Source organism: Aphis gossypii, chromosome 3 (assembly GCF_020184175.1).
Source record: "Aphis gossypii isolate Hap1 chromosome 3, ASM2018417v2, whole genome shotgun sequence".
Classification (NCBI taxonomy): domain Eukaryota; kingdom Metazoa; phylum Arthropoda; class Insecta; order Hemiptera; family Aphididae; genus Aphis; species Aphis gossypii.
Genome location: NC_065532.1, coordinates 30214554 through 30241267, shown reverse-complemented (window position 1 = coordinate 30241267; position 26714 = coordinate 30214554). Strand labels below are relative to the sequence as shown.

The following is a 26714-nucleotide window of genomic DNA, read 5'->3' as shown; positions in this document are numbered from 1 at the left end:
ATACGCTGACCATCGTGTATTTAAGCAAGACAGCATGTTTATTTTCTATAGAAAGCCTAACGGCTCGTTAAAAAATTAACAAAATGCAGATTTTTTTTTGATTTTTTAACTCATTGAATCACATTATTAGTTATTATTAAAATGTAAAATAACTGGTTTATAGATATCTTAATTAATTTAATAGAAACTGAAATAACACACTCCAACAATTTAAAATCCTTTTATTAAAATATTTTGTTTTATAAATTTTTATTATCGACTAAACAATTAATCTATACCTGTTAATACCTAATAATAATGATATTGATGTTAATATGTTCATTATTTGGTGTCTTGTTTGATTTAATATTCAAGTAATCTTTTAATCTTTTATACAATATAATTAATAATTATATAGATGCACAAGTTGTAAAGATAATGTATCAAAAGGAAAAATAATTCAATGATAATTAATAGTTTCAGGTAATATACCTATGCATTTATGAAAAATTGTATTTTGACGTGTGTATTTTATAGTTTCCGCTTTGCTAAAACTGTTTTAGAAAGTAGAAGCCGTAGCCGTACCTATACCTATTTCTGAAAAAGTATAGACTGTATTTTCTGTATGCTGGGATATGGCAATACTTATTATGTATCTCTTATAATAAGTAATACAAAAATAAATTAACAGTCTTTATTGCCATTTTTTTTAGAATTTTTCAAGCTACTTATCATTGTTTTTAAACATTTTTATTACCGAGACATTTTGCGCAGTTGTCCAACAACAGTAAAAAAATTATACATCCCATAATTTCTAAGCATGTTTGTATAACTTCCACAATATATCTTATTATTTTTTTTTCCGTGGAATTCGTTGTTTCCGGCCAATGCAGTCTCGTGTATCCGGAATGAAATCGTTGATGCAACCATTATTTATCTAGAATTATTATTAGATAGGTCTTGGTTCCATCTGTTATTACATTATATTGCTCAATTTGTAATGATATTTATTGCATTCGTTTTAAGAATCATATTATTACTTGTAATCGATTTACATTATAAAGAAAAATATTTCATTGCTATGGACATATTATGGAAGATATGGGTATTGTGTATTCTAAAGTTGTATCTATCTGCATAGCCTGGATAATAGATTCATTTCAAATAGATATCAAACTGCAGTGTAATCAGTATGCGTTATTTATTGTTCTATTTTATCTTAACTGAAAAAAAATATAGTTATCATCATTTTACATAGTCTGTGTAAAAATATTAGTACATTAAGTGCAGAAATAAAAAATAATAAAAATAAAAAAATATTTTTGAAAAATTTGAGTGAAATTTAAATCTCTGTAGTTAAAGACGTATTATTTTCTTTTTTATCCTAATGAATGTATCTCATACATACAATTTTGTTGTCTGTGTACGTGTGTATTATGTTAAATTCCAAATAATATATTTAAATAATTAAGTAATGATAAATATAAATGCATGTATAATATAATAAGTGATATTGTTATTAGTATGATAATAATGAGAGCACAGCCCATTAGAGTAAATGCACATATTATAATATTTGAATACATGATATTGTGAAATAAAATACAAATCTATACCTATGTAAATAATCATGGTCATAAACTGATGAAAAAACATTATTATTTGTAGCATAATATATTTTATTATTTGATTTTAGGGAGAACTTGTGTGGTTTGACCCAGGGGTGGGCCATGTCTTACCTGGAGAAGTTTTGGAATACCACAAACCTGCTCAAGTGCTCACTGTGCAGGCTGTTATTGCGGGGAAAGTAAGTCCCAAATTAAATATTTGCTATTTCGATCTTATTGTAATATTTTTGAACTCAACAGACACAAATATTTTCGCTTACAAGTTCCAACGGCGTTAACCGGCGACAAGATCTTGGTCAAAATGGTATTGAAGACATGATACAACTTACGTAAGCAGTTCCTTTTCTTTTAAGAATAACAAAACAAATAGACTTAAATTCTTATGTGTATTATGTACGTATATTTTTAGGGACTTGAACGAGGCTTCGTTATTATGGAATTTGAAAATTCGATACGACAAAGAACTTATATATGTAAGTACTTATACTTATTATAGCGTACGTATGTGTAATGTACGTTAGTCAAAAAACTGTTTAAAATATACATATTGAAATTTATAGAATTAATTTTCAAACTTCACCTAAGTTTATTAAATTAATTTATTTTTGGTTTTTAGACTTATACTGGAAGCATATTAGTAGCGGTAAATCCTTACAAAATGTACGATATGTATGGGTTAGACATGGTAAAAAAATACGAAGGCCAAATATTAGGAACATTACCACCGTGAGTAAAAATGAAAAAATGTTTTTTGAAGTAAATTAATGAAATATATTAAATTATGCTTTTTTTTTAGTCATTTATTCGCAGTAGGTTCTGCAGCTTATGGAATGCTTCCTAGAGGAAACCAAGTTGTTGTCATTTCTGGCGAATCGGGTTCTGGTAAAACGGAGTCCACTAAACTTATAATGCAGTATTTGGCAGCTGTTAATAAATCGCCATCCAATCTCATTACCGAACAAATTTTAGAAGCATCACCATTACTAGAAAGTTTTGGTAATGCTAAAACAGTGCGTAATGACAATTCATCTCGGTTTGGAAAGTTTTTAGAAGTCCATTTCAAACAGTAAGTAATAGTTTTAAATACACTTTTAATTTATTATAATACGAATTGCATTCATCGGAGGATACGCGATACAGATGAACGCGGCCTATCTAAAGAAATTATATTTTTTGTACCTATATTGGTAGAAATGTAGACAAACTAAAATACTACGTTTTTAGTTGCTATAACGGTGAAAAAAGGTCTGTTTGTATTTTTTTTTAAATTTAATTTAAAAATCAACTATTTCCACTACCTAAATATTGAGTATAATTACTTGGTTAAATATCTAGTAACTTTTCTTTTACAATTTTCCTTAATATCTGCTGTTCGATTTGTTTGTATAGAGTATTATTACAGATATACTAATCAAAAATCTGTTAGACGTCGTTAGTATACTTACAATACAGTTTTTATTTGTTCATACCGAACTATTGTATGTATATTATATACATATATATAACACATCTTTCCGCTGACGTTTAAATCGATATATTCATTTGTGTTGATAAGAATTAAGTCGTCACCACTTTCTGATGAAATTATTTATTTTGAACTTTTCATAGTAATAAACAAAAATACTAAACAATATTAATAAATTCCGTATAAATATTTCTAAAACAGTTTCGTGAATTATGCACTGAATTTTGATACTTTATTAATTAAATATAGTACCTATATAAATGTTTATGAATTTATAATCATAGTAATAATATTATTATATTCTACTTGTAAATGTTTATAAATTTAATATTATCACTTAAAAATGTGTTTACAACTATTCACAATCGTATTCTTAAAAAGGTCACTCCTATAAGGACTGTCAGCAATCAATGGAAATCTTAAGACCTTGAATTTAAAAAAAATAAAGCATAACTATAATTATTTAACGATTTTACAAAAATATAATTTATGTAAACTATTAAAATTTCAGAGGAGTTATATTGGGTGCTAAAGTAACAGAATATCTACTAGAAAAATCAAGAATAGTGACACAAGCCCCAGAAGAACGAAATTATCATGTGTTTTATGAACTATTGGCGGGTCTCGCTGACGAGGAAAAACTCAAATACGGTTTGTTATCGGCTGACAAATATTTTTATTTAAATCAAGGCGGAAACTGTGAAATTGATGGAAAATATGACGGAGAAGATTTTCAATCACTTATGTCTGCGATGCAAGTTCTTGGATTCACTTCGGAAGAACAAGACACAATATTTCGAATATTGGCGTCAGGTAAAATATATTACAAAATAATATTATTTTCATACATTTAGAATTTGATTTGATTTATTTAATTGTTTTTATCACTTAATTTTTTATTTATAAATATTCTTAAAATAGGCACATATATAAAGATACAGTTAATAAAGCTTTATTAAGTTTAAATAAATGTAAGGTACCGAATTTAAGCTATCTCTTTTTCCAAAGAAAATACTTTTTAAAAACTTAATTCTTATTTAATATGTATCGTAGTTTGGTTTTCTTTGTATAAAAGTACGGTATAAAACATTGAGTTATTTATGTTGACCCAAATACGGAAATTTCATAAAATGTACACATAAAAATAGTACACATCATTGTAAAACCTTCAATAACTTCGCATTTCTGCTTAGAATCTAAAATGTATAAGACTCGTTAAATTATAATAAATCAATTATATAGGGTTCTTATTCTGAAAAAAACAAGTCACGCAGATGTAACACTCATTGCATAATGCATATATCACGCATCAATATTTGCACTTTAATCACGGACAAAATTAATATTTATTCAAATTTGTTTTATAGTTTTACACTTGGGAAATGTTTATTTTCATCGTAAGCAGCTAAAACATGGACAAGAAGGCGTTGAAATTGGTTCTGATGCAGAAATTAGATGGACAGGACATTTACTCCGATTGGATGTAGATGGTATTAAAGAAGCGTTAACAACCAAAACCACTGTTCGTGTGCAATTTTTTTAAGTTAATTTTATTTACAATTTTTTTTTAATTTTATTATTTTTTGTTTTACCCAGGAAGCACGTAATGAACGTGTGTTGACAGCATTAAATATTGATCAAGCTTTAGACGCTAGAGATGCATTTGCCAAAGCTCTATACAGTTCACTTTTTACATGGCTCGTTGCAAGGATTAATCACATTGTGTACAAGGGAACCAAAAAGACAACAGCTATATCGATTTTAGATATATTTGGTTTTGAAGATTTCAAGGTTAGGTTAAAAACTTATATATTTATTGATCAAAATTACTAATTGAAATAATTTTTGATTTCAGGAAAATAGTTTCGAACAATTATGTATTAACTACGCCAATGAAAATTTACAAGTGTACTTCAACAAACACATATTTAAATTAGAACAACAAGAATATGCTAAAGAAAAAATTCAGTGGCAAAACATTGCTTACAATGTAAACACCATACAATAATATTAAGTTATTATAGACATATTTATATTTTTATATCTATGGCTACTACTATTAATATACTTTTATTATCATCATTATTAATATTATATTATATTCTTACTTTGTTTGATCGTAATATTTTGGTCTAATGTAACAGGGCCTTGCCGTTTAATACTTAATAAATAAATAAATAAATATAATGTTATTACATTTTCGAAACCTAATATTTAACCTATTAACGTTTTTCAGGACAATTTGCCAGTGATTCAGTTGCTATCAAAAAAACCTGTTGGCATATTGCATCTTTTAGACGACGAGTCTAATTTTCCACGTGCTACCGATGTATCGTTTTTAGAAAAGTGTCATTACAACCACGCATTGAACGAACTATACTCTAGACCTAGATTAAATGGTCCGGAATTTGGTGTTCGGCATTATGCCGGACCAGTGTGGTACAACGTAGATGGTTTTCTAGACAAAAATCGCGACACCTTAAGGCCTGATGTCGTTCAACTATTAATATCTAGTTCATTACCGGTTAGTATTCATTAATGATTAATTTTAAGCTTTTCTATAATGTTTTTACCTAAACGATTGTTTTTAGATGTTGAGTAAAATGTTTAGCTCTTTGCGGAATAATTTTGAAGCTTCAAAAACTTTAAATAAGGCTAACGGCAGGTTCGTTACCATGAAGCCGAGAACGCCAACTGTTGCTGCCAGGTTTCACGATTCACTTCAACAGCTCTTGGAGTCTATATCTGGGTATGTTTTTAACGTACATTTAAATTTAGTATTGTTTTGGTCAAATAATTGATATTTTGTGGTTTAGATGCCATCCTTGGTTTGTGCGTTGCATTAAACCAAACTGTGAGAAAGTATCTATGAAATTCGATATGCCCACGGTATTGGAACAACTTCGATATTCAGGAATGTTGGAAACGATACGAATCCGTAAACTGGGTTACCCGGTGCGTATGAAGTTTAGCGAATTTGTTGACAGGTATCGCGTTTTGGTACGAAAACGAAAACTTCCACCGAAAGGAACCCCTAATAGGTATTTACTATATTGTAATCATAAAAAATAAATAAATAAAATGATTAGTATAATAATAAATTATAACAATAAATTTTTGTTTGGGACACTTTTTAGAGAGATTTGTCAAACAATTTTGGAAAAACACTCGGACGAATATCAATTGGGCACAAGCCGGGTATTTCTGCGGGAAAACTTGGAACGGCATTTAGAACGTGAACGAGCTGCGATTCTGAACACGGCAGCAATTACACTCCAGCGAAACGTCAGAGGGTTCCTTGCTCGGACCAGGTATACTGCAAAAAGGCAGAGTGCGATCAAGTTGCAAGCGTCCGTGCGTGGTTGGATGCAGCGAAGACGATACGAAACTTTGAGACGTGGTGTGGTTAAAGCACAAGCAACTTTCAGAGGTAGACGGCAGCGAAAACGATACAACCAACTGAAGGTGTGTATAAACACAGCTAATACGCTATAGGAAAATTATATTAAATTTCGTTTGTGTCCAATTCAACAGGAGGAAATGAAAAAAAAAGCTAACTTAGCGAAAGAGAGGGCAATAATCAAGGCCCAAAAGGAAGAACAGGAAAGAAATGCTAGGTCACATACCGTTCCAAGTCTCAACGCGTTGGATATCCAGCAGAACTCGCGTTAATATTTAATAAAATCGAAGGTAAACATTTTTCTGACGGGATCAAAAATCTATATATATATATATATGCATGTGTATAATATAATATAATTTATCCATTTTTTTTTTGTCACTTAATCGATTCATTAAGAATGTAGTTCATTTTCAATATTTACATTCAATTTATTATTATTACTACTCTACTTTTATTTTTGTTTTCTATGTATTATAATTTTTTTAATATTTTATTATTTTGGACTTCAATTTCCCGGAATAATGTTGAACATTGACTAGATCAACAATGTTAGCTTAAATAATTTTTAATTTATGTTTTAAATAAGGCTACCTACTTCACATTTAAATTTATGTTGGATTGATATATTATTTATTGTTATTGGTATTTTCTCATAATACTTATAAGTATTATACATACATGTGTAATTATTAGGTCCCATTTAAAAAAATAAAATAAGTCCTCGATAGGAAATTAAAAGGGTCTATCGAATGAAAAAAATATATTTTCATCTAAAGCGTAACTTTTCATTTTTTTTTATATGTATTTTAATATCCTTTTTATCATAATATACGTACTTATATATTTTAATTATAATATTAATTATATAACTGCTTTAAAATATAAATTAGCATATAGATCTTATTAGTTTTATCTATCTCTTTTAATACGTATATGCTCGTTTGTTTTTTTTATCTTAAATTAATTTTAATTAATCTAGGAATACTTTCTAGATTACACAAAGTTTGCGAAGGTTCATTGAAACCACAATTTAAAACATTATACCCATACAATGAATAGTTAGCTTTTACAACACCTGTCCCAGTCACCTAAACCCTTTCTATCATACTATGAAATTATTTTGCGACCAGTTTTATTTTATATAATATTTAGGTAAATGAAATTAATTTCCTCTAGCCAATCCCAGATACATCCCTAATATTTGATTGACTTTTTCCTTTAAACATAATAATACATACTAATTATTTTTTATCCTAAGTGATTTTCTAACAAAACAATTTATAATCAGCCCTTAAAAATGTTAACTAATACTTTTTGGGTTATAGAATGGCAACCATTACACAATAAAAGGCAATTGGTAAAAGTAGTCGGTCCAATTGTTGAGATTCAAGAACAATATGCTTTACCAAATGATATTGATCAGCATGCTTTTTCGAAGTTTACAAATATTTATTTCAAAGTAATATATAATATGTTACATATTACATATTATATAATATGTTAGGTAGCAAAAAACAGTATTTACTATTTATTATTTTTTATTTCAGTCGCATGTATGGGGAATGAAAAAAGAACCTATCAAAACTCCATTTCTCCACAAAAGTAAAGATTCCGATTACATGGATTCAATTGCGATTTTTAAATTAATATTAAGATTCATGAACGACACGTCATTATCGCCCAAAAGAGAACAGGCTCTGGCAGACTATATCATTCACAAAGTATATTTTTTTATTATTATTATTATTTATAATGACCAATTATATTTATATGTAAATTGGTTATAGATGATATTGTTTAAAATATTACTCGATTAAACAGTTAGTTATTAATGTTAATAATATTATAATGTATCTGTTCCATAATATTGTAACTGACCGGACATTCATTTCCTAATTACCTACACCATTATTTGTTGCACATTTTACAACCAATTATGATATTATTACCTCAACGACTGATTAACAGCATTAATAGCCATTTATTAAATTAGAACCATTGTAGGTATTATTGGCATATTATAGTATTATACTAAATGTAAATAGTATTCAAACTCGCAATAGCTTAATATATATTTTATTACCTACCTATAAATCGAGTATTGTTTATTGTCAAATGAAACGTGACCGACACAAAAACGAACACTGGATGATAAAAATTATGAAATATGAAACCAATAAATGCGCATATTGTCGGATATGAATGTTAATATTATTTAAACATTTTATAAATTTTCCATTTAACTATAACAAACTATTGTTTTTATCTATACCCGGTTATAACGTTATTTTTATTATTATAACCTAGCTATTAGTCGATTTAAAAACAGTTCTGTTTTTTCCTGAAAGTAACTACTTAAATGATATTTGTATTTTTTGTAATCTTTAATTAGTGTCTACACTTTTCCTAGGGTTTGGCCAACGAACGGCTAAGAGACGAAATTTTATGTCAATTGGTGAACCAGACGTGGCGCAACGACGTCGAAGTAAATAATGAAAGATGCTGGGTGCTGATGGCCAGCTGTCTATCGGCGTTCCCTCCAACTGGACCGCTGTACAAATATTTATTGAAGTAAATGAAATGGCACAAACTATACAAATAATAACCATAACAATCATAGTGCTATTACGAAATCTTAGTCCTCGTATGGCAATCGGTTGAAGAAGTATTTTTTTTTTTTTTTGTAAAACAATTTTTGTCTCCATTTTGTTACAGATATGTATCCGATCACGGTTATGACGGCTATAAAAGCGTGTGCCAGAGAAAGTTGCTGTCGGGGCACACATGCACGCCGCCGGCCCGGTCTTCAGCTCCATGCTTACTGGAGTGGCGGGCTAATTGGAAGCGGTTCAACACTGCGTTAGAATTCTCAATGCCCGATGGCGAGACGATGACCGCCGGCGTGGAATCGTGGACCCGATGCCACGTGGTTGCTTCCGCCCTGTTAGCCAAAAGGGGCATCGCCGAATGCAACGGATGGACCGTGGCGCTGGACAACGACCAAAGAAATGGGTTCGATTACGTGTTTGACTCCATATCTGAAGTGGAAACACCACCTGGATATCCGGTTGGCAGACAGCCTCCTCACTCGCCGCAACCGTCGTCAACCATGTCACCTGTTTCAAAGGTATTGTACACAAATTCATATTATTTATTAAATGACTGATTTTTTTTCTACCCTTAAAGATAACAGCCCTCAAATACACTTATTTCGTTTATAACCTTTTCTACCTCAACATCAGTTATTCCTAAGTTATTACTTTTATTTTTAATACTAATTTTATTCGGATGAATAGTTGAAAAATCATTAATGTACAATAATATACATGCATTCACTATTTTTCGTACGCGTTTTAAAATTGTGATTTCTATGTCATCAGGTAGAACCTGTGTCTGTGAACCGCCGACCGACTGTGCCGCCACCTCAACCGCCAATGGTGAAACCAGTAAGTCGAAAAGTCCATTTAACGACGTTTGATCGTAGATTACCATTAATGTTTCGATATTGCTCAATTTTATAATACTATTATTATTTAGTAATACCGTGCACTAAAAAACAGTATTTCAGTCTTTATAAGACTAGTGACTATGTTATACAATTCATCCTAAACGAGAAAGATAAATAAATTGCCTTCGGTTAATTACGTCCGTCCTCGAAATAAATGTGTGAATTATAAAATGTGTTCTGTTATAGTTTTTCATTGGCCCATTTATGCATTTAATGTATAAAAGTATTAAATGAATAGATGAATGATGTTTCAAAGAAAGGCCCAATAGTACTTCTTATATGACGTTATATAATGCATTAAATAGTTGTTCTCAAAATTCGGTATCTCGAGACGTTGTTTGTAGGTATAGTATATACATTTTATTCGTGATGAAGGCTTTGAATTAATGAAAAAATAAGTAATAGCTGATTACTAAAATATAATTCTAGTTTTATAGTAGTTTAAGGACGTTATACACGTGTTTTACTTGCTCTGTTCTATTTTATTTAAAAATATACGATATTTGTCGTATCTCCTTAGACTATCTGTTTCTTTTACTTAATTTTAATTTTTAATATTTAGCAAAAAGTAAGATCGGTGTCTCGAGATCATAGTGTAGAGAACGGTCTTTCACGGCAATCTGCCTTAAACGACAGATACTTCGAAAAGACCAGTAGATCCAGAAGTCTCGATAATTTAATAACACCGGTGAGTAATGAAACTGATTTATCATATATTTTGTATGTAAATGTAACGTTGTAAAAATTGCAATTTATTTACTATAGGTACCACAAATCGCGATCGCTCCAAAAAAACTAGACTCATTGGGGTTATCACATAGCAAGCTCAACGAGCGATACATGTCAATGGAGCGTATACAGGAAACCGAAAAAGATACTGATAGCGAAGACGAGAACGATGACGACGATGACGATGACGATGATGATGACGACATCGCCAAATCTGTCGATGACGATAATTTGGAGTCGGTCAGCCAAAGGGGTGAAACGAGAAATTATAATGGGTAATTTTATTGTTTATATGAGTATCTTATTAGTGTTTATAGTAGGTATATACAATCTTTTTCCGTTTATTAAAACTAATTCCTATTGTTCGTAAAAACTTTACAGTGCATCATCAGATGTGATGTCTCATAGTCAAATCGATTTTGACTATCCAGATATTAATGCTAGAAGCGAAGATGACAAAGGTTCTTACATAAAAGGCCATCCTAGGTAAAAAAAAAAAATATATTTCATGACTCATAATAGTTTAACGTTTAATTCTTTTAAGCGTATTTATCTATTGCTACTAAGTTAATGATAATAAAATATTAAACTATCAAACGTGCTTTTATATAATGATATAATTACAAAATATAAATGTATCACAATACTACTATCATTGATAAAATAATAAAATAACTGTTCTTTTTTACAGATTTATAAAATCACAGTATGCGGGTAAACGCGGTTCACACTCTATTAAATCACAAATGGATAACAAACATTCTGACAAGTCTGAAGCAAGAAGCTGTGCCATGTCTGATACAAGCGAAGCTCCGTCTTTAGGTAACTATATAAAATAATATTTTTATATTGTATAGTAGAATTATTGACAATGCAATATAAATATAAAAATAATAATTATTAATACAAGTTCGCTAGCGAGTTTTTATTGAGAAACAAAACAATACTTACGAATTAAATTAAATTTTTTAATTCGGTAAAGAGAAAAAAACTAAGTATCAAATTGACAATTATTTTTGCCAGTCTTAAGTTTTCTTAAACAAACGAATCCAGTTATAATAGAAAAGTATTAAATTTTTTGACTAACAATATTCCCACAGTCATGTGAATGGTAAGTAGACAGTGCTTTCGGGTGTTTTGACCTTGCGTTGTACATGTTTATGTCTGGCAATACGTAGATAGTATTATTATTATTATTATTACAGTTACATTAAATAAGTATTATTTCTAAAGATGCACCACAGCGGTAATCCAAGGCGATTTTCATTCTATTTTAATGACACTAATTTATAGCCTTAAACTTTGTTTTTCCCCTCTCACCGTAATTATAATAATATAATATTACAAAATTATGTCAATTACTTTTTCGGATCAGCATCGCACGTTAGACGGGTACGTGTGCCATCGCAAGCGTCGGATGTGGATCAATTCCTTGACGATCTGTTCAATCCAGTTCTGGATCAACTGTCTGATGCCAGATCGCTAGCCGCGTCCATCAAAGGTTCATCAAAGAGTAAGTCCGTGGAGGATTGTGAATCTTTGGATTCTCGTGACTTTGCCAAGAGGATAAAGGGCGGCAGCGGCGGTCGATCGATCGAAAGTAGTCGGGCGTCAAGGTCCAATGAGAGTCCGTTGCAGGATGGAGATTTTGAACCGTCGTTAGACATTTCTATGTTCGCACGGACCGTGAAAGGCGGTGGTCGAGGCGTCGCCTCCCAGCAACAGGTATTTATACGCGATATAGTATGATATATTGACGTCGGAGAAAAATAATGGGGCGGGTATTTTGCACCCAGTTTTGCATACGATCGACACAAAAGACAGTGTTTCCATAACCATAATCTAGGGTAGAGGAAATTGCTTCCTTAACATTTTATAATGTGAAAAAATATATTGACCCCCTTTTTAAGTTCTTATTGATTGTATCTTAGAATACATTCTTTTTTTTATTTTTAATCATTATGCTTAGTCTAGAATTTTTCCGAGTGCGTTATATAATTACTAATATACCATTAAAATAGTTTATATTGTATTGATCTAATATTGATGCATTATTTAATAAGTAAAAGAGTATCACCTGTTCATCTATCATATTATTTTCAGTCATAATAAGTTAAATATATTTATTACAATATTCCACCCAGCTCCCCATAAGAATAAACTCAAATTACGCCACCCCCAGTATACAAATAACGTTGTATACTTGAAATATAATGTATTATTTTATTACTAGTGTGTGTCTTTATTGCAAACTGCAGTATTACTTTTCTAAATATTTATCGTGTACGTTAATATTTCCGCAGAATGGTTCCGGACAGCCCGGAAACGCTTCGTTCGGCATGTCGCCACTGATCGGCTCTCCACCGGTGTTGCCCACCATCCTTTCGCCGCCTTCATTACTCATGCCCGCCATGAACTCACAGAGCATGTTCAACACTCCGAACGGTGGTTAGTCTGACGCATTGTTTGCCTTTGGTTTTTTTTTTTTTTAAACCTTAACAACGACAACGCGATATACGCAAAACGATACCATTATTATTGTTATTATTATTATCATCATTAATGCGGTCGCACAAGACGAAAACAATAGCTTGAGAGAGTTCACATGCAGACGACGGATGCCACGATGCGTGCGCTCTAAATAAATTTCTCCTGCAGCCCCGTTTCCTGCTGGCCACGCACCGCCGCCGTCATTCGACGGGTCGGCGCGCAACGCCGTCAACGCGTCGCGTAAACAATAATAACATATTATCGAATCTCGTACATTACGACGATGATAATAATAATAATTGTAATATTGTGATTTTTTCGCGTTCGCATCGATTGTTGTTCAATTTATTTTACGTTTCGTTTTTACGCCCATTGTCTTATAATAATAACGATAATATGGGATTCGATTTTACCGTCGCAGGTCTTGGCGTACCGGCAAACACGTCCAACTCCCCCAGCAACGGGTCGTCGGGAGACAGCATGCTCGCGTACCAAACAAACCTACATCAGGCGTTCTTGCAGTCCGCTATGGCGCAAAACATCCAAATTCAACAACAAATACTCGCGCAGAACCAAGCCCTCCACCAGTTGCTTCAACAGCAACAATTATTGCCACCGGTATGTGTTAATCAGACTACAAGTCGTACCCGACGTTTCCATTTTTATCATTAAGTTATACCCGTAATAAGATAATATAATTTAAGCTGTAGCAAATAGCTTAAAATACATAACGTTCTTATATATTCACTTATCGGTTATTTTGAAAGTACATGCAATAAATTAAATGTTCATTTACGCAATGACAAAAGTACTAAAATACTATACTAGAATACTGTTATCAGTATTTTATATTGTAGATTATAAATTTAAACATGGAATACAATAAATTTATGATAAAACTGTTATAAATCCTAAAAAACATTAATTCAATTACATTTTTAGTGTTTTTAAATAAATATATACACCATATTAAATTATTTTATTTATGTATTACTTTTAAAAGCGTTTATTAAAATTGATTGTATAGCACAAATAAGACATTATTAATAAATTCAAAACAATAATGTAATTTGTTGTTGTTCCAGTTTTTTAGCTTCCGCTGAAAACTAAAAGACTGGAAGTGATAAACATTGAAAATTTGCATACGAATAGCACAATGTTTTTATTCATGTTATTGTCTTAACTATTGAATGAATAGTTATAATAATATTTAATTACAATCAAGTGATTTTAACTATGCATTGCATGTAAATAAACGATTCCCTAATTATTTATTTAAGTATTATAGTTAAAAATTAATGTAATATATTAATTTTAATTCACTTATATTGTAGGTTGGTACTGAAAATACATCAGGCGTCTGGAACAATTCACCTCCTAAACATAAGTCTACACCCACAAATAAGTCTCAAGTGAATACTCAATTATAAACTATAAACTACCTATGTTATATTTATATAACATATATATTATATATACGGTTTAATGTTTTCTAAATAAATTTTAGGGACTCCGTGCAGGATCACCACATTCAACATTTACAAATGTTTTAAGTGAGTTAAAGAGCAGAAAATCATCCATGGATTCTAATATTGGAAAGGTAATAATATTTAAACCGATCATATAGTTGTATTTTTTAATATTTAAATATTATATATTATTGTATGACATTATAATTTACACATATTTGAATTGTATAGAGTTCTGTACCTCCACCACCTCCTATGCCACCGCCACCAGACTTATGCGATCCTAGCGAAGTAAGACCGTTTATGGATCCGTATGGCCGAGCAAAAACTGTGCGCATTGGCAAATGGAGATGGCCACCACCAAGTGATGGCACTAGCAATGGTGTGCCTGGTGAAATTAACGGGTTTCCTTCACATCAAAGTTTTTTACAGTTTAAAATGTCCAAACAACAACAAAACCAAAGACACAAGCAATCACAAGTGAGTTTAAATCATGTGTGAATTTAATTTAATTTTGTAAAAAATAATTTTACGTATGAAAATGATCTATTATAGTTTTTAGACAAATTTTCTTAATTTACAAAGTTCATACTATATTTGACACTTATAATAACAAAATATATCAATAATTATTACTTTCAATTACCAAGGAGTAGGAAATATCGATCTAAACATTTAGAATCACTGATTATCTTATATCAAACTATGTACCTAGGATTCGAGTCAAGATGGAGATCTAAACGGAGTTGAATGGGAAGAATACGAGATACAACAGTCCGAAGCAATGAAGCAACCGTCACCCAAAGAGCAAACAGAAGTCCACAAATCATCGTATAAATCATTGGAAGTTGGTGCGATGAGACCTAGTCCTGGCAGCGTAGGCAAACTAAGGATCAGTAACGAAATGAAGCACAAGCTAGAAATGGTGACAGCCAACCACAGTCTACGATCGACGACCAGCAAGCCCAGACCGCAAGCTATGAATAATATGCCGACGCCTTTACCAACGGCCGGAAAACTAGACACTGACAGACGACTACTTTTGCAGCAACAACTCGGTAAGAAGACTTGTTGAAATATTGAAATGTTCCATGCACGTGATAAAGGCCTTTAAAGGGGAAGGAATAAGTGCAAAGTCCTGGTATTCGCATTTTTTATTAAGACATTTGGAACCTCGTGTTCAAAAAAAATTGATAAATTTGTTTCGAAAATATTATTACTTCCAGTATTTAAAATTGTATGTTTCAAAGAGCAATAACGAATGAGTTTTGTAAAAAATATGTGTATAATATCGTAGTAATAAACTTTATAAGTAACATGTAAAGAAATGTTGCAAATGTACGAATTAAAAACTTGACTAGACTATTCTTCTACCAAAATATGCTAAATTATTTTCAAATTTGTGAACTTTGAAACAACTAATACAAACAGTATAAAAGTTGGTATTTTAAAGGCACATTAATTATGTTAGGCTTCAATTTTTGTTTTGACCTTGGGCCTTGCAATTATTTTTGGCCAAGGTTTCATAAAATTAAGTACAACCCTAATCGCGGTAATGTGATTTTGCAAACAGTTATATATTATGTTTTAAATGTTTTAATCAAAAAATTTGCGAACAGAATTGTGTTTTTTTCTTTCGTTTAACTTAAATATTATTTTTAGCCGGGAGATGGGGTAGTGTGGACAGTGTCGATTCTCAGAGCGTGGTCAAAGAAGACGCTTCAGACGTGCAAACAAATAACGTTATACGCAATCAAGTTGAACGCATTGAGAGCTCCGGTTGGCGGTTGCCACCACCGCCTATCACCCCATCTAGATCCAACAGCTTTTACAATCAAAACATGTGAGTCACATTTGAATTATAATAATATGATCGCGATAATAAATTGTTATTATACTTCAACCGTTCATTTAAGTATACACCTACAATATAATTTGATATAGTTTTATCACCGCTAAATATTTTTGGTAGGAAAAAGAACAGTACCGGTCCTCCAGCTCCCATACAGCCTGTGACGCGTGAATACGACCAGAACAATATGTTCCGGAATGCTGTTTCGAATAACTATTCTGCCGAGCCACAGCACGAGATCGAAAAAGGGCCAGAGTTCAACGGTCGTCCCGAAACTAGAATACAATCACCTATACAAAATGAAGACGGACAATCCACGAAGCTGCTGCAAACCCCGGTCAACTCTTATTTCACTTATAACCGCGTGCCGTGGAAATTAAATATCCGAAAGGAAGTGAGTAACGCTGTCCACTATGTGTCGCTCAATTTGGACTCTGTCTGAGTGAAACTCGAACCCTCTGAGTTGCTTTCTGTTGTTTTCGTTAGGTTTTCACCCCCAAAGAATCGATGTCTAGTCCGCTGGTGTTGCATTTAATATTCTGTCAAATAGTCGGCGACATGTTCAACAAATTCCATTCGGTACATGCTAGAATATCCGCCGACGAACGCGAAGAGATGTTAGACGTACGTATATATATGATAAAAAATTTATCTATTTAAAAATTTGAAAATATTATTGTCAACTTTTTAAAATGAAAAATATAGGATCATTTAAAATTGTCTCTAAATATTTATCATTATGAATGTATAACATGAACATTTTTTAGTTATTGGATCGTTTTGGAGTGACTGCTAGCAACATGCAAACGGGTCATCACAAAGCTAGTACTAAACGTTCCATCGTTGAGCTGGCTCGTCAGTGGCCGTTGTATTTTTCACGCATTTTTCCGGTTTCGGTATGTCTAATAATTAATATTATGTGTTATATTATTAAATTAGTCATTATAACTTCTTACTCACAATCGCAATCCAGTGAACATCGTAGTAATATTAAATGTATTTCCTGAAATTATGTTTATGTAGTGTGGTTATCAGCATAGGGAAGTCGAATACTTAGCTATTGCACACGCGGGCCTTCATTTACTACGCAAAGAAGAAAACCAATATCAAATCATGCAAACATTAACGTGAGTTGAGACTAATTGAGTTTAATTTTTATCGATTGTATATTACATAGAATACTAAAAAAATACAATTTAAACGTCGGATATCGTGTTTCACCAGGTTTGAAGACATTGCCGATATATCGATGGGTAAAGCTGGAGGTTCTGTACAGCTAACTATAATGTCAGGTGAAACAATACCATTCCATTCAAATAGATCCAGACAAATACACTCAATGATGAGCTCATTTTGGAAGGATGCTGCGCCACTTGGTCGACTTCCTCGTCAAGTGGTAATAGAAATATTATATTTTCAGTTAATTTTCCTCAGCATGTGTATTTATTTGCATTACTTTTTCTTCTCTTATATTTTGATTTAATTTTCACAAATTAAACCATTAACATTTTATAATTTTAGGATGACAAGATCCGTGCTACTGAACACAAAGGTAAAATAAATAAAATTATATTTTACTGTGGTCGCTTTATAATAAGCTATAAAATATTTTATATAGTATAGATTACATTTATATTATTATTTTTAGGGTGGCAACAAACAAACACGAAGTATTCCAAACCAACTTCACCATATAAACAACGTGAATCACCACCTCCTATCCACTTTGTACGAACAAATTATCTGTGTTTAAAAAAAAAAAATAATAAAAATATTCTGATAATTTTCACTAATGTTTGCATTAAAATATTTTTAATTTATTTGCCTACAGGCTGCAGATGACGGTAAACATTCGTTACTTCAGTTTGCTATGTACAATTTCAGACACAGTTCGGAGAAGTAATTTAAATTATTTATCAGCTATTTTTTTCAACAAAAGTATATGCAAATGTTCTTTATTTGATATGTAATTAGGTTTGATATGTTGAAATCCGCGAATGGCGAAATAAACGGTTCATTGAAAGTCATACAAAACTCCAAGATGAAAAATGATGATTGGACGTGGAAAGAACAACTAGATATGGTAAAATACACAAACGTTCCCATATCTGAATCGCTGTTAAAATTAGACCCGGAATTAGACGCACTGGCCATCGAATGCTTCGAGTGCGTTATGAGGTACATGGGCGACTTGCCTACAACGCCTGAGTTCACGGAAGTTAAATGCGTTTACACTATTCTCATGGTATTATTTTAGATATTGTAGAGTATATAATTTAAAATTAATATTTAATTTAACGTGTGTATGTGTTTAGCATTGCCATAAATTCGAAAGCTTGAGAGACGAAGTCTACTGTCAGCTAATGAAGCAAACGACCAATAACAAGACAGAGACCTGTCAACGGGGATGGCGTTTGCTCAGCATAGTCGCAGCGTACTTCACGTGTTCCGAAAACCTGAGACCTTTCTTACTGAAGTATTTGGAAACAGCTGCTTACGACAAGAGGAGAGCTTTTCATGGTAATAAATCATAACTAATATCGAATTATGTTTACATAATGAAGTATAAATATAAATATTATTACATTATTCGATTTATTTCTATTAAAAAGGTAAATTTTAATTAAATTTTAAAGTTTGAAATTTTCTAAAAAGCAACTAAAGTTCAGTTATCTATCGAAGCTTTAAACTGTTGTTAACACGTTAGAAGTCATATTTGAAAAGTCTATGGAACATTTTTTTTGAAATTTTCAAGTATTTTTATTTATTTATATAAATTAACATTTAATATTAACATATACATTAGGTACAAAACTATATATGGAACTCTGAGGTATATTTTAAATCTTGCCAACGCTCTGTTTAGTGGTACATAACCTGTTGAAAGGTCTTTGTGTGGAGTTTATAACGATTTTATTTTTATCCAGGTACCGCTAACGTATGCCTGCAAAACTTGCGTAAGACGTTGAGATACGGTGGCCGGAAAAACGTGCCCAGCGTCGAGGAGGTGACCGCCGTTTCTGCTGGTCGCAATTCTAAGAGACAGATGTACCGGTTGCCGGGTGGCAGCGAAACCGTGGTCAACACGAAGTCCACGACCGTAGTAGCCGACGTCATTGCCGGCATGTGTTCGCTGATCAACGTCAACGATCCGTTGGAAATGGAGGAATTCTCGCTGTACTGTATCGTCGAAGGTGACGCATTCACGATGCCGTTGGCTGCGGACGAGTACATACTGGACGTGACTACTGAACTGCACAAAAACCAACAGGTAATTACCACGTGGACTGCAAACTATAGTTGAACAAAATCCATTTTTAACCGCGAAATGCGTTCTTGTTTTTGTCGTTGTTTAGGTGTTTTATTTGATATTCTGTCGGTCCGTTTGGTATTTCCCGTTGCGGCTAGACAGTCAACTTTACGTCCAAGTGCTGTTCAACCAAATCGCACCCGACTACTTGGAAGGCCTCCTGTTGGTTTTGCCTTTCGGCCAGTTACCCCAAGATTTATTGGTAAGTCTACATTATAAACTTAAAAATATTAAATTTTATGAATTAAGTAGTTTGTTTTTACGCGTACCCGATTAACACAAAATTTTTTTACAGTATGAAGTTTGTACATTAGCTGCTTTGCTGCACCGAGCAGCTGATATGGTTCAGCCGCCGACGTTAAAAGAAACGAAATTCCTTTTGCCCAAACCAGCACTTATGCAAAATGAAGTGAATCCTCAGCAGCTAGTACAAATGGTTCAAAACAATTGGCCGCAAATCGAAACACTACACAGCGTGGAAGCTAAAGCTCAATTTTTAGGTAAGTCATCTGTATATTAATGAAATTCTCGAGTTATTTGTCACAAAATCTCAGATTTGACAGCCTAAATCACTAAATTATATTCGATTTTACTGTTTTGTTAATTATTGAACTTGAATAATATCATAAGTTTTTAATTATTATTATTTTTCTAAGTTTTAAGAACTATCATAAAAAAAAACTTAAGAATTAAATTGTATACATTTTAATAACATCGGTTAATGTTTAAAGTCATAAAACTATGCAGTACATTAAAATTTTTAATAATGAGATGATTAACATACCTAGTTCATTATAATTTGGTTAAATTTATTTTATATAAAACAACGTCTATGACCTGCAATTCAAAACACATTTTCTACCAAATTTAGTATACCTAATTTATTTAAAATAAATATATAGGTAGGTATACTCAATATAAATAGCATATTATTATAATATATTAACATACTATGTTGATGTCTGATAAGAATAAATGCATAATTTGAGATATATTTGTTACACGTTTAATAAATTTCTTGTTTTATTTTAGTACATATAAATTCGTTCTCTGTAATAAACTACGTCAACAATAAAATATTTAAGTGAGATTACGTTTGGTTACGCGTATGTAGGTACAGTATTGTTTTACTACATATTAATGGCCACGCTATACCTAATTTCTGACAAAGCCCACCGAATGCGTTTTATGTGATTACACGATACTTAACTGTATTTTTTTTTTATTTCAAGACTTTCAAGAAACTAATACGGCAAACTCATTGCTTTTATACAAACCCATATTGTGTATCTTAACTGCATTTTCAGCATTTTCAAGTCTTATTTTGAATTTTTGATTCTATGTCTTTTTTTTGCATTCTATCAGTATTAGGTTTCAACCCTTTTGTTTCCGTTACCTATATGTTATAGGCGAAATATCGATAGTTTAACCATAGTTATTAAAATGTTAAATATATTGTCATTTCTTACTAATTGTTCATTAAAACTGCGTTATTTCATAAAATATAGATTGCGGTTTACTGGATAGTTCAGAAAAATCGATTATTTCGTGATTTTGAATTTACATAATTTTTTTATTATTATTAATAATTTTTATTTATTTCCATCACTGTTATCGTAGAAAATCGATTAAAATAAATATTATCTTTCTTCTATAATATTTAACTTGCAAGATGAACGTTGGACATATTTTTCACCATGTTAATGTTAGTGTGTTTATCATCTTAATTATTTTTTGTAATATACATAATAAAAACTTATAATAAATTCAACTAAAATGAATAATATTAAAAAAAAAAACATTGATTAGCATAATAAATCATATCAGCACTCAGAACTCTAATGTTACTATAATATGAATAGGATTTAGATTTATTTGTGATATACATTATAAAATACACTATTAAATTATAACATTTAAATATCAAATACTGCGACTTATTATAAATACAAGTATTATAAATTACTATAATATAACAAGTTACCTATTTTCAGCTTAAATAATTACCTATAGATACGAATCTTAATATACCATTGCATTTATTTTATTAAAACTCACACAACATCTTACTATTTTATTACATGTACTTAAATGTTGCACATTCCCTAGAAGATAAATCGTAATGACAATTTTTAAACACAGTATGTTTTTGGTTAGTCAGTAATGTTTTATTGTCTCAGCTAACAGATCATCACATTTAAAAGTTTTGAAACATACTATAAAATGTGAAATGTTTATATATACTGTTGAAATATGAATAAATATGCATTATATTTGAAGTACGCAAAAATATGCAAAGCAAAAAATATGATACTCGTTTCAAATGTTTCAATGTGACACGATTTATTGACATAACTTCCTAAAATTCAAATTTTGATGCTGAGAAAAACCTTACTTATAATTTACAACGTTTTTCATTCTAAAACTTACCGCAGCAGGTCCCTTAAAAAAATAAATTAACATAATTGTGTGACATTTCGAGTGGCTATTTCATTAAATAATCTGAATTATAAATACTTTTATTATGTAATAATAATTTTTTATTTTGTAAATTTTCGACAGAAATATTAAGTAAATGGCCGCTGTTTGGATCTAGCTTCTTTGCGGTCAAACGCAGTGGAGATCAACAGATATTAGCCCTGAACAGAACCGGTGTCCATTTCCTTCACATTGTTACCCATGTGAGTAGACGACTCCGAATTGAATAAAAGGAAAAATCGTTTATATCCTAGTACATACAATGACTGAAAATATAATTATTTGACAACGTTTACGTGTTTTTAGAAAACCTTATCAACAGTGCCATTTAGTGAAGTGATATCGACTAGGAAAGTGAGAGCTGGCGAAGGGGCCACTCTCTACTTAGAGCTCAAATGTGGTAACCTGTTCCAGCAACGGGTGGCTAGACTACAAACTGACCAGGCTCACGAAATTGCTCGGCTCGTCAGACAATACATAACCATGCACCGACGTGAGTTTCTTTAATAATACATATGTAATTAAAAATTCGTCTCCGACACATGTATCTACATAATAGTGTCGTTTGACAATAACTTTTTGTGTTTTACACCTCACGCTTGAATATTGATATGCATTGATATGCGTTGATACATACTGTGGTCTTATTGAATACTCACTGGTTTTATTTATTTTTGAAATATATACTTTCTATTTTTTCTTCCACAAACGTTTTAAGTTTCGCTTGATTTTGTTATGATGAGTATCGCACGTCGTGTAGCAACTTGACATAATTTACATAATAAAACAATAACCATTAAATAACCACAAAAACTAAAAATATAATTTCACTTTAATCAATGTGATGCGTAATCCATTTATATAAATTTATGTATCATAATATTTTTAGCTTTTGTTCTAGATTTGAAATTAATAATCATGTTTTTTATTATTAATTTATTGTGTTCGTCCATTCCAATATTGGATTTGCTTCTTTACTTTTTACTACAATTTTTTTATGTATAAACATTTTATTTTAATACTATAACCCCTTTATTATCAACATAAAATCAATAATAATATTATTAAAATAAATAATAAAAAAAACCATTATCAGCAGCAAGTAAAATTAACGAAAATGTATAATGTGATACGTGAAAATACAACATTTTTGACGAATTTAATCCATTTGTAAAAATGAGTTTTTTAAAACATAGTTTTCTCAAATCATTTTAAGCATCTAATAATATTTAGATTAATAACATATTCAAACGTATATTATTTTATTTTTAGATAATTCCGGTGGTCATTGAGACAAGAACAACACATTGAAGAATGAAAAACATTTTTAAGTTGTGCTCAATTTAAGTATAGTGTGGTAATATAGGTTTAATCCAGATCCGCATTGTTCAATAAAATAAACTCTTGTGTATAATATCATTTTTGGTACTGCAAAAACATAACGTACTTATAAATTTCAACAGAAATTTTTATAGTCAATTTTAAAAATAAACAGGCCAAATACAAAAGTTAAGACTAAATTATTATACTTATTGATACAAAAATGATTACCTACCTAGTTGTGCGTAATATTAAATAATCATAAAATAATTATTTAAATTTATTTATTATTATTATTATTATTATATATATATTTTTTTTTGTTTCATAAAATAAATCAATTTATATTAAATTACATAGAAGTTATTTATACATATTTAATATAATATATATGTTGTTTTAATTTTTTTACCATTTACAATAAAATTGAATAGTATATTATCATATTTCAATTTTACAGTGTCGTATTATTTTATAACATTACCTCAAAATTCTAAAACTGTACCTGCATAGTGTATATAATACTTAATCTACTTTTCAGTTATTTATCAGAAATTATTCGATGATATTGGTGTTGTAATTAATACATCTGTACACTCGAGAATGAATTATTTAACAGTTGTGGAATAAAAACAAAAATGTGAATACTGTACAACAGGTACCTTTTGAATATTTTGTATATAAATTAGCCCTATGCTGGTTATAAAGATCATTGTTATCAAAACTACTAAGTATAAACAACATCGTATTATATTACTATTTATTATTTTTTATAAGTATAAACTGTGTTCGTTTATGTTTTTGTTACATTTTTTCCGAGTATTAAAATGTCAAGATTTGATCAAATAACCATTTGGTTTCACGCGTCGTGTTCAAACCAACATAAATTATAAATCCTTCGCATGTTTAAATTTCCTGTATCTTTATCAACTAGTTTTTGTTTTTTTATTCGTCCTCGGGCAATTCTAACTGTAACTCGACCTTTCCAAATTCGTGTCATTAAACACTAAACAGTCTAAACACATACAAAGTTAATCGAAGATATTCAAATTAAGGTCATGTATTTTCGCAAATGATTTCATAATAATTATACAAAATACCTAACCGTCATGTCGCTCATTAATTACTTTTGTACCATCGAGAATTTTTTACGAATATTGAAATTATTATTAATCTGTTATCATGTCCAGATATAATATGCTACCTATAATATATTTTATAGTTTCTCAACTATTTATTATTGATAATTTCTTTTGTAGAATTTTCTGCTTTGTCAATATCAGTATAAATACAAATATCAAATCGGTATAATTTTTTAAAGTCATTGTATGTTTAATAAAGTAATTCATACAATATATGGTACAGATCCGTTTATATTATTTTTCAGAGATGTAAACTGTATTAAATTATTTTTTTTCCCTAAATAATATCAAAAAATAATATTATATTTTGATTTTCTTCAAGCACCAAATTGTATTGTTTTTGTATAAATATTTTATTTCATACATTTTTTCTTTACTTTTAAATTTAATTTTATCTTGCGTTTCAGATGTTTTATATAATTTATACTGGCTTAGGAATATTCCGTTACGAGGTATAATATTACGGACAGAAAATCGAAACTAAATATTATTTCTAAAACATCTCCACTCTCTTCTATAGCAATTTGCAGAGTAAAATTAATATAATTTTGTAATAATGAAGTATAGATATTAATTTTTAAAATTTACTAAAACAGTAGTTATAATTGTATTAGTCACAACTCACACTGTTAAAAATCAATTAATTCAACCTGTCTTTAAATTTAAAAATAAATATTTAAGAACAACTTAGAGGAAGATTTTACAATGTGTTATTGAAAATGATTTTATCCATGAGTAATCTAAAAGTTTTAAAACTTACTAAAATAGTTTAAAAATGTTACTCATATTGGGAACTAAGCTAAAATCCAATATTAAACTTCACTATTAAACTTAGAATCAACTTGTAATGCATTTTAAGTATTAAAAAACGGTAATTTGTTTTCACGAAATTATTTTTTAGTAAAAAATAGTTTTTCACATTGTTAATTGCATGTTCTACAAATTTTTATTTTTATGTTTAGCCATAAAATACATTTTACGTTTCTCAAAAACATTTTAATTGTTATTATAATAACTAATAGTTATAGATTGTTTCTCAAAACACTGTCCATGAAAATGTTCGATGATAATTTATCTTAAACTCTTAAAGTACTTCTGCTTATGACTTTAGCCTTATTTATTGTCACTTACTAAACTAAATTCTAAATAATTTCCTATTCCAGGTAAATGAGTGAATAAGACTACTGATTCGGGTTACACGAATTTTTCAAAGGCCTTTTGTAGTGTATCATCAATCATTTTTAAACTTTACACAGTTAGAGTACTTTTAAGAGATAATTATAACTATTTTATGAAATTAAAAAAGAAAAGAAAATCAGTGAAATACATGGCATCATTTCCGGTTTTAATAATACATATTTTTTCATTTAATTATACTACCTGTAGAAAACAATAACATTTTCTATCTTATGTATATATTCGTGTATTCATGTTTAATCGATTATTCATTTTACTATTGTTCAAAAGAAAAATGTTTCATCTTATATATAATGTAATTATTTTCTTTTTATACCTTAGTAAATATTTTGTATTATTATTATAATTTATGTTTTTTTCTTTTGTTTTTCTATGTACTTTCGATTTAATCTTTGTACTATACCACTTCTCAATTCATTCAGTAGTTTTATAATCAATTTTTGAAAATGTTTTTTTTAGTACATCCTACTTCGCATTTTTTAGTTAATATAGCGTATTATCTGTTCTATTTTATCGTTATTTTTAATGACTTGTGTTCTTATTCCCTTATTATTGATTCAAATAAATGATCTATTTTCGTTATATTGTTAGATTCATTCATGTTTTCGACATATTTTCATTTGTATTTGCTCATATTTCATAACAAACACTACTAAGTTATAATAGTATTATTGTTTGTAAAATTCTTATCCATTATTATAATATAATATATACCTATATATTTTAATAATGTATTATATAATT

The 26714-nt window shown here is 30.1% G+C and overlaps 1 protein-coding gene across 1 annotated transcript in view; it reads left to right on the top strand.

Annotated features, from left to right (window-relative positions):
- LOC114128604 (unconventional myosin-XV) overlaps positions 1-23986 on the top strand; it is a 29843-nt gene extending 5857 nt beyond the window's left edge. The window contains 48 exon segments of the mRNA XM_050202549.1: positions 1676-1786; positions 1848-1936; positions 2017-2080; positions 2224-2333; positions 2404-2673; positions 3584-3885; positions 4440-4594; positions 4669-4863; positions 4928-5062; positions 5309-5596; positions 5664-5821; positions 5889-6113; positions 6210-6537; positions 6607-6721; positions 6724-6762; positions 7801-7934; positions 8023-8196; positions 8886-9046; positions 9191-9602; positions 9856-9921; positions 10546-10671; positions 10749-10987; positions 11094-11198; positions 11404-11534; positions 12088-12437; positions 13016-13160; positions 13624-13820; positions 14537-14614; positions 14710-14802; positions 14903-15151; positions 15387-15729; positions 16334-16514; positions 16644-16917; positions 17010-17147; positions 17291-17419; positions 17547-17650; positions 17748-17919; positions 18045-18075; positions 18172-18251; positions 18355-18422; positions 18498-18768; positions 18839-19043; positions 19451-19794; positions 19880-20035; positions 20129-20333; positions 22396-22514; positions 22618-22804; positions 23584-23986. Of these exon segments, the coding sequence (XP_050058506.1) occupies positions 1676-1786; positions 1848-1936; positions 2017-2080; positions 2224-2333; positions 2404-2673; positions 3584-3885; positions 4440-4594; positions 4669-4863; positions 4928-5062; positions 5309-5596; positions 5664-5821; positions 5889-6113; positions 6210-6537; positions 6607-6721; positions 6724-6762; positions 7801-7934; positions 8023-8196; positions 8886-9046; positions 9191-9602; positions 9856-9921; positions 10546-10671; positions 10749-10987; positions 11094-11198; positions 11404-11534; positions 12088-12437; positions 13016-13160; positions 13624-13820; positions 14537-14614; positions 14710-14802; positions 14903-15151; positions 15387-15729; positions 16334-16514; positions 16644-16917; positions 17010-17147; positions 17291-17419; positions 17547-17650; positions 17748-17919; positions 18045-18075; positions 18172-18251; positions 18355-18422; positions 18498-18768; positions 18839-19043; positions 19451-19794; positions 19880-20035; positions 20129-20333; positions 22396-22514; positions 22618-22804; positions 23584-23603 (8271 nt within the window). The 3' untranslated portion in view covers positions 23604-23986.
- The last annotated feature ends 2728 nt before the right edge of the window (positions 23987-26714 follow it).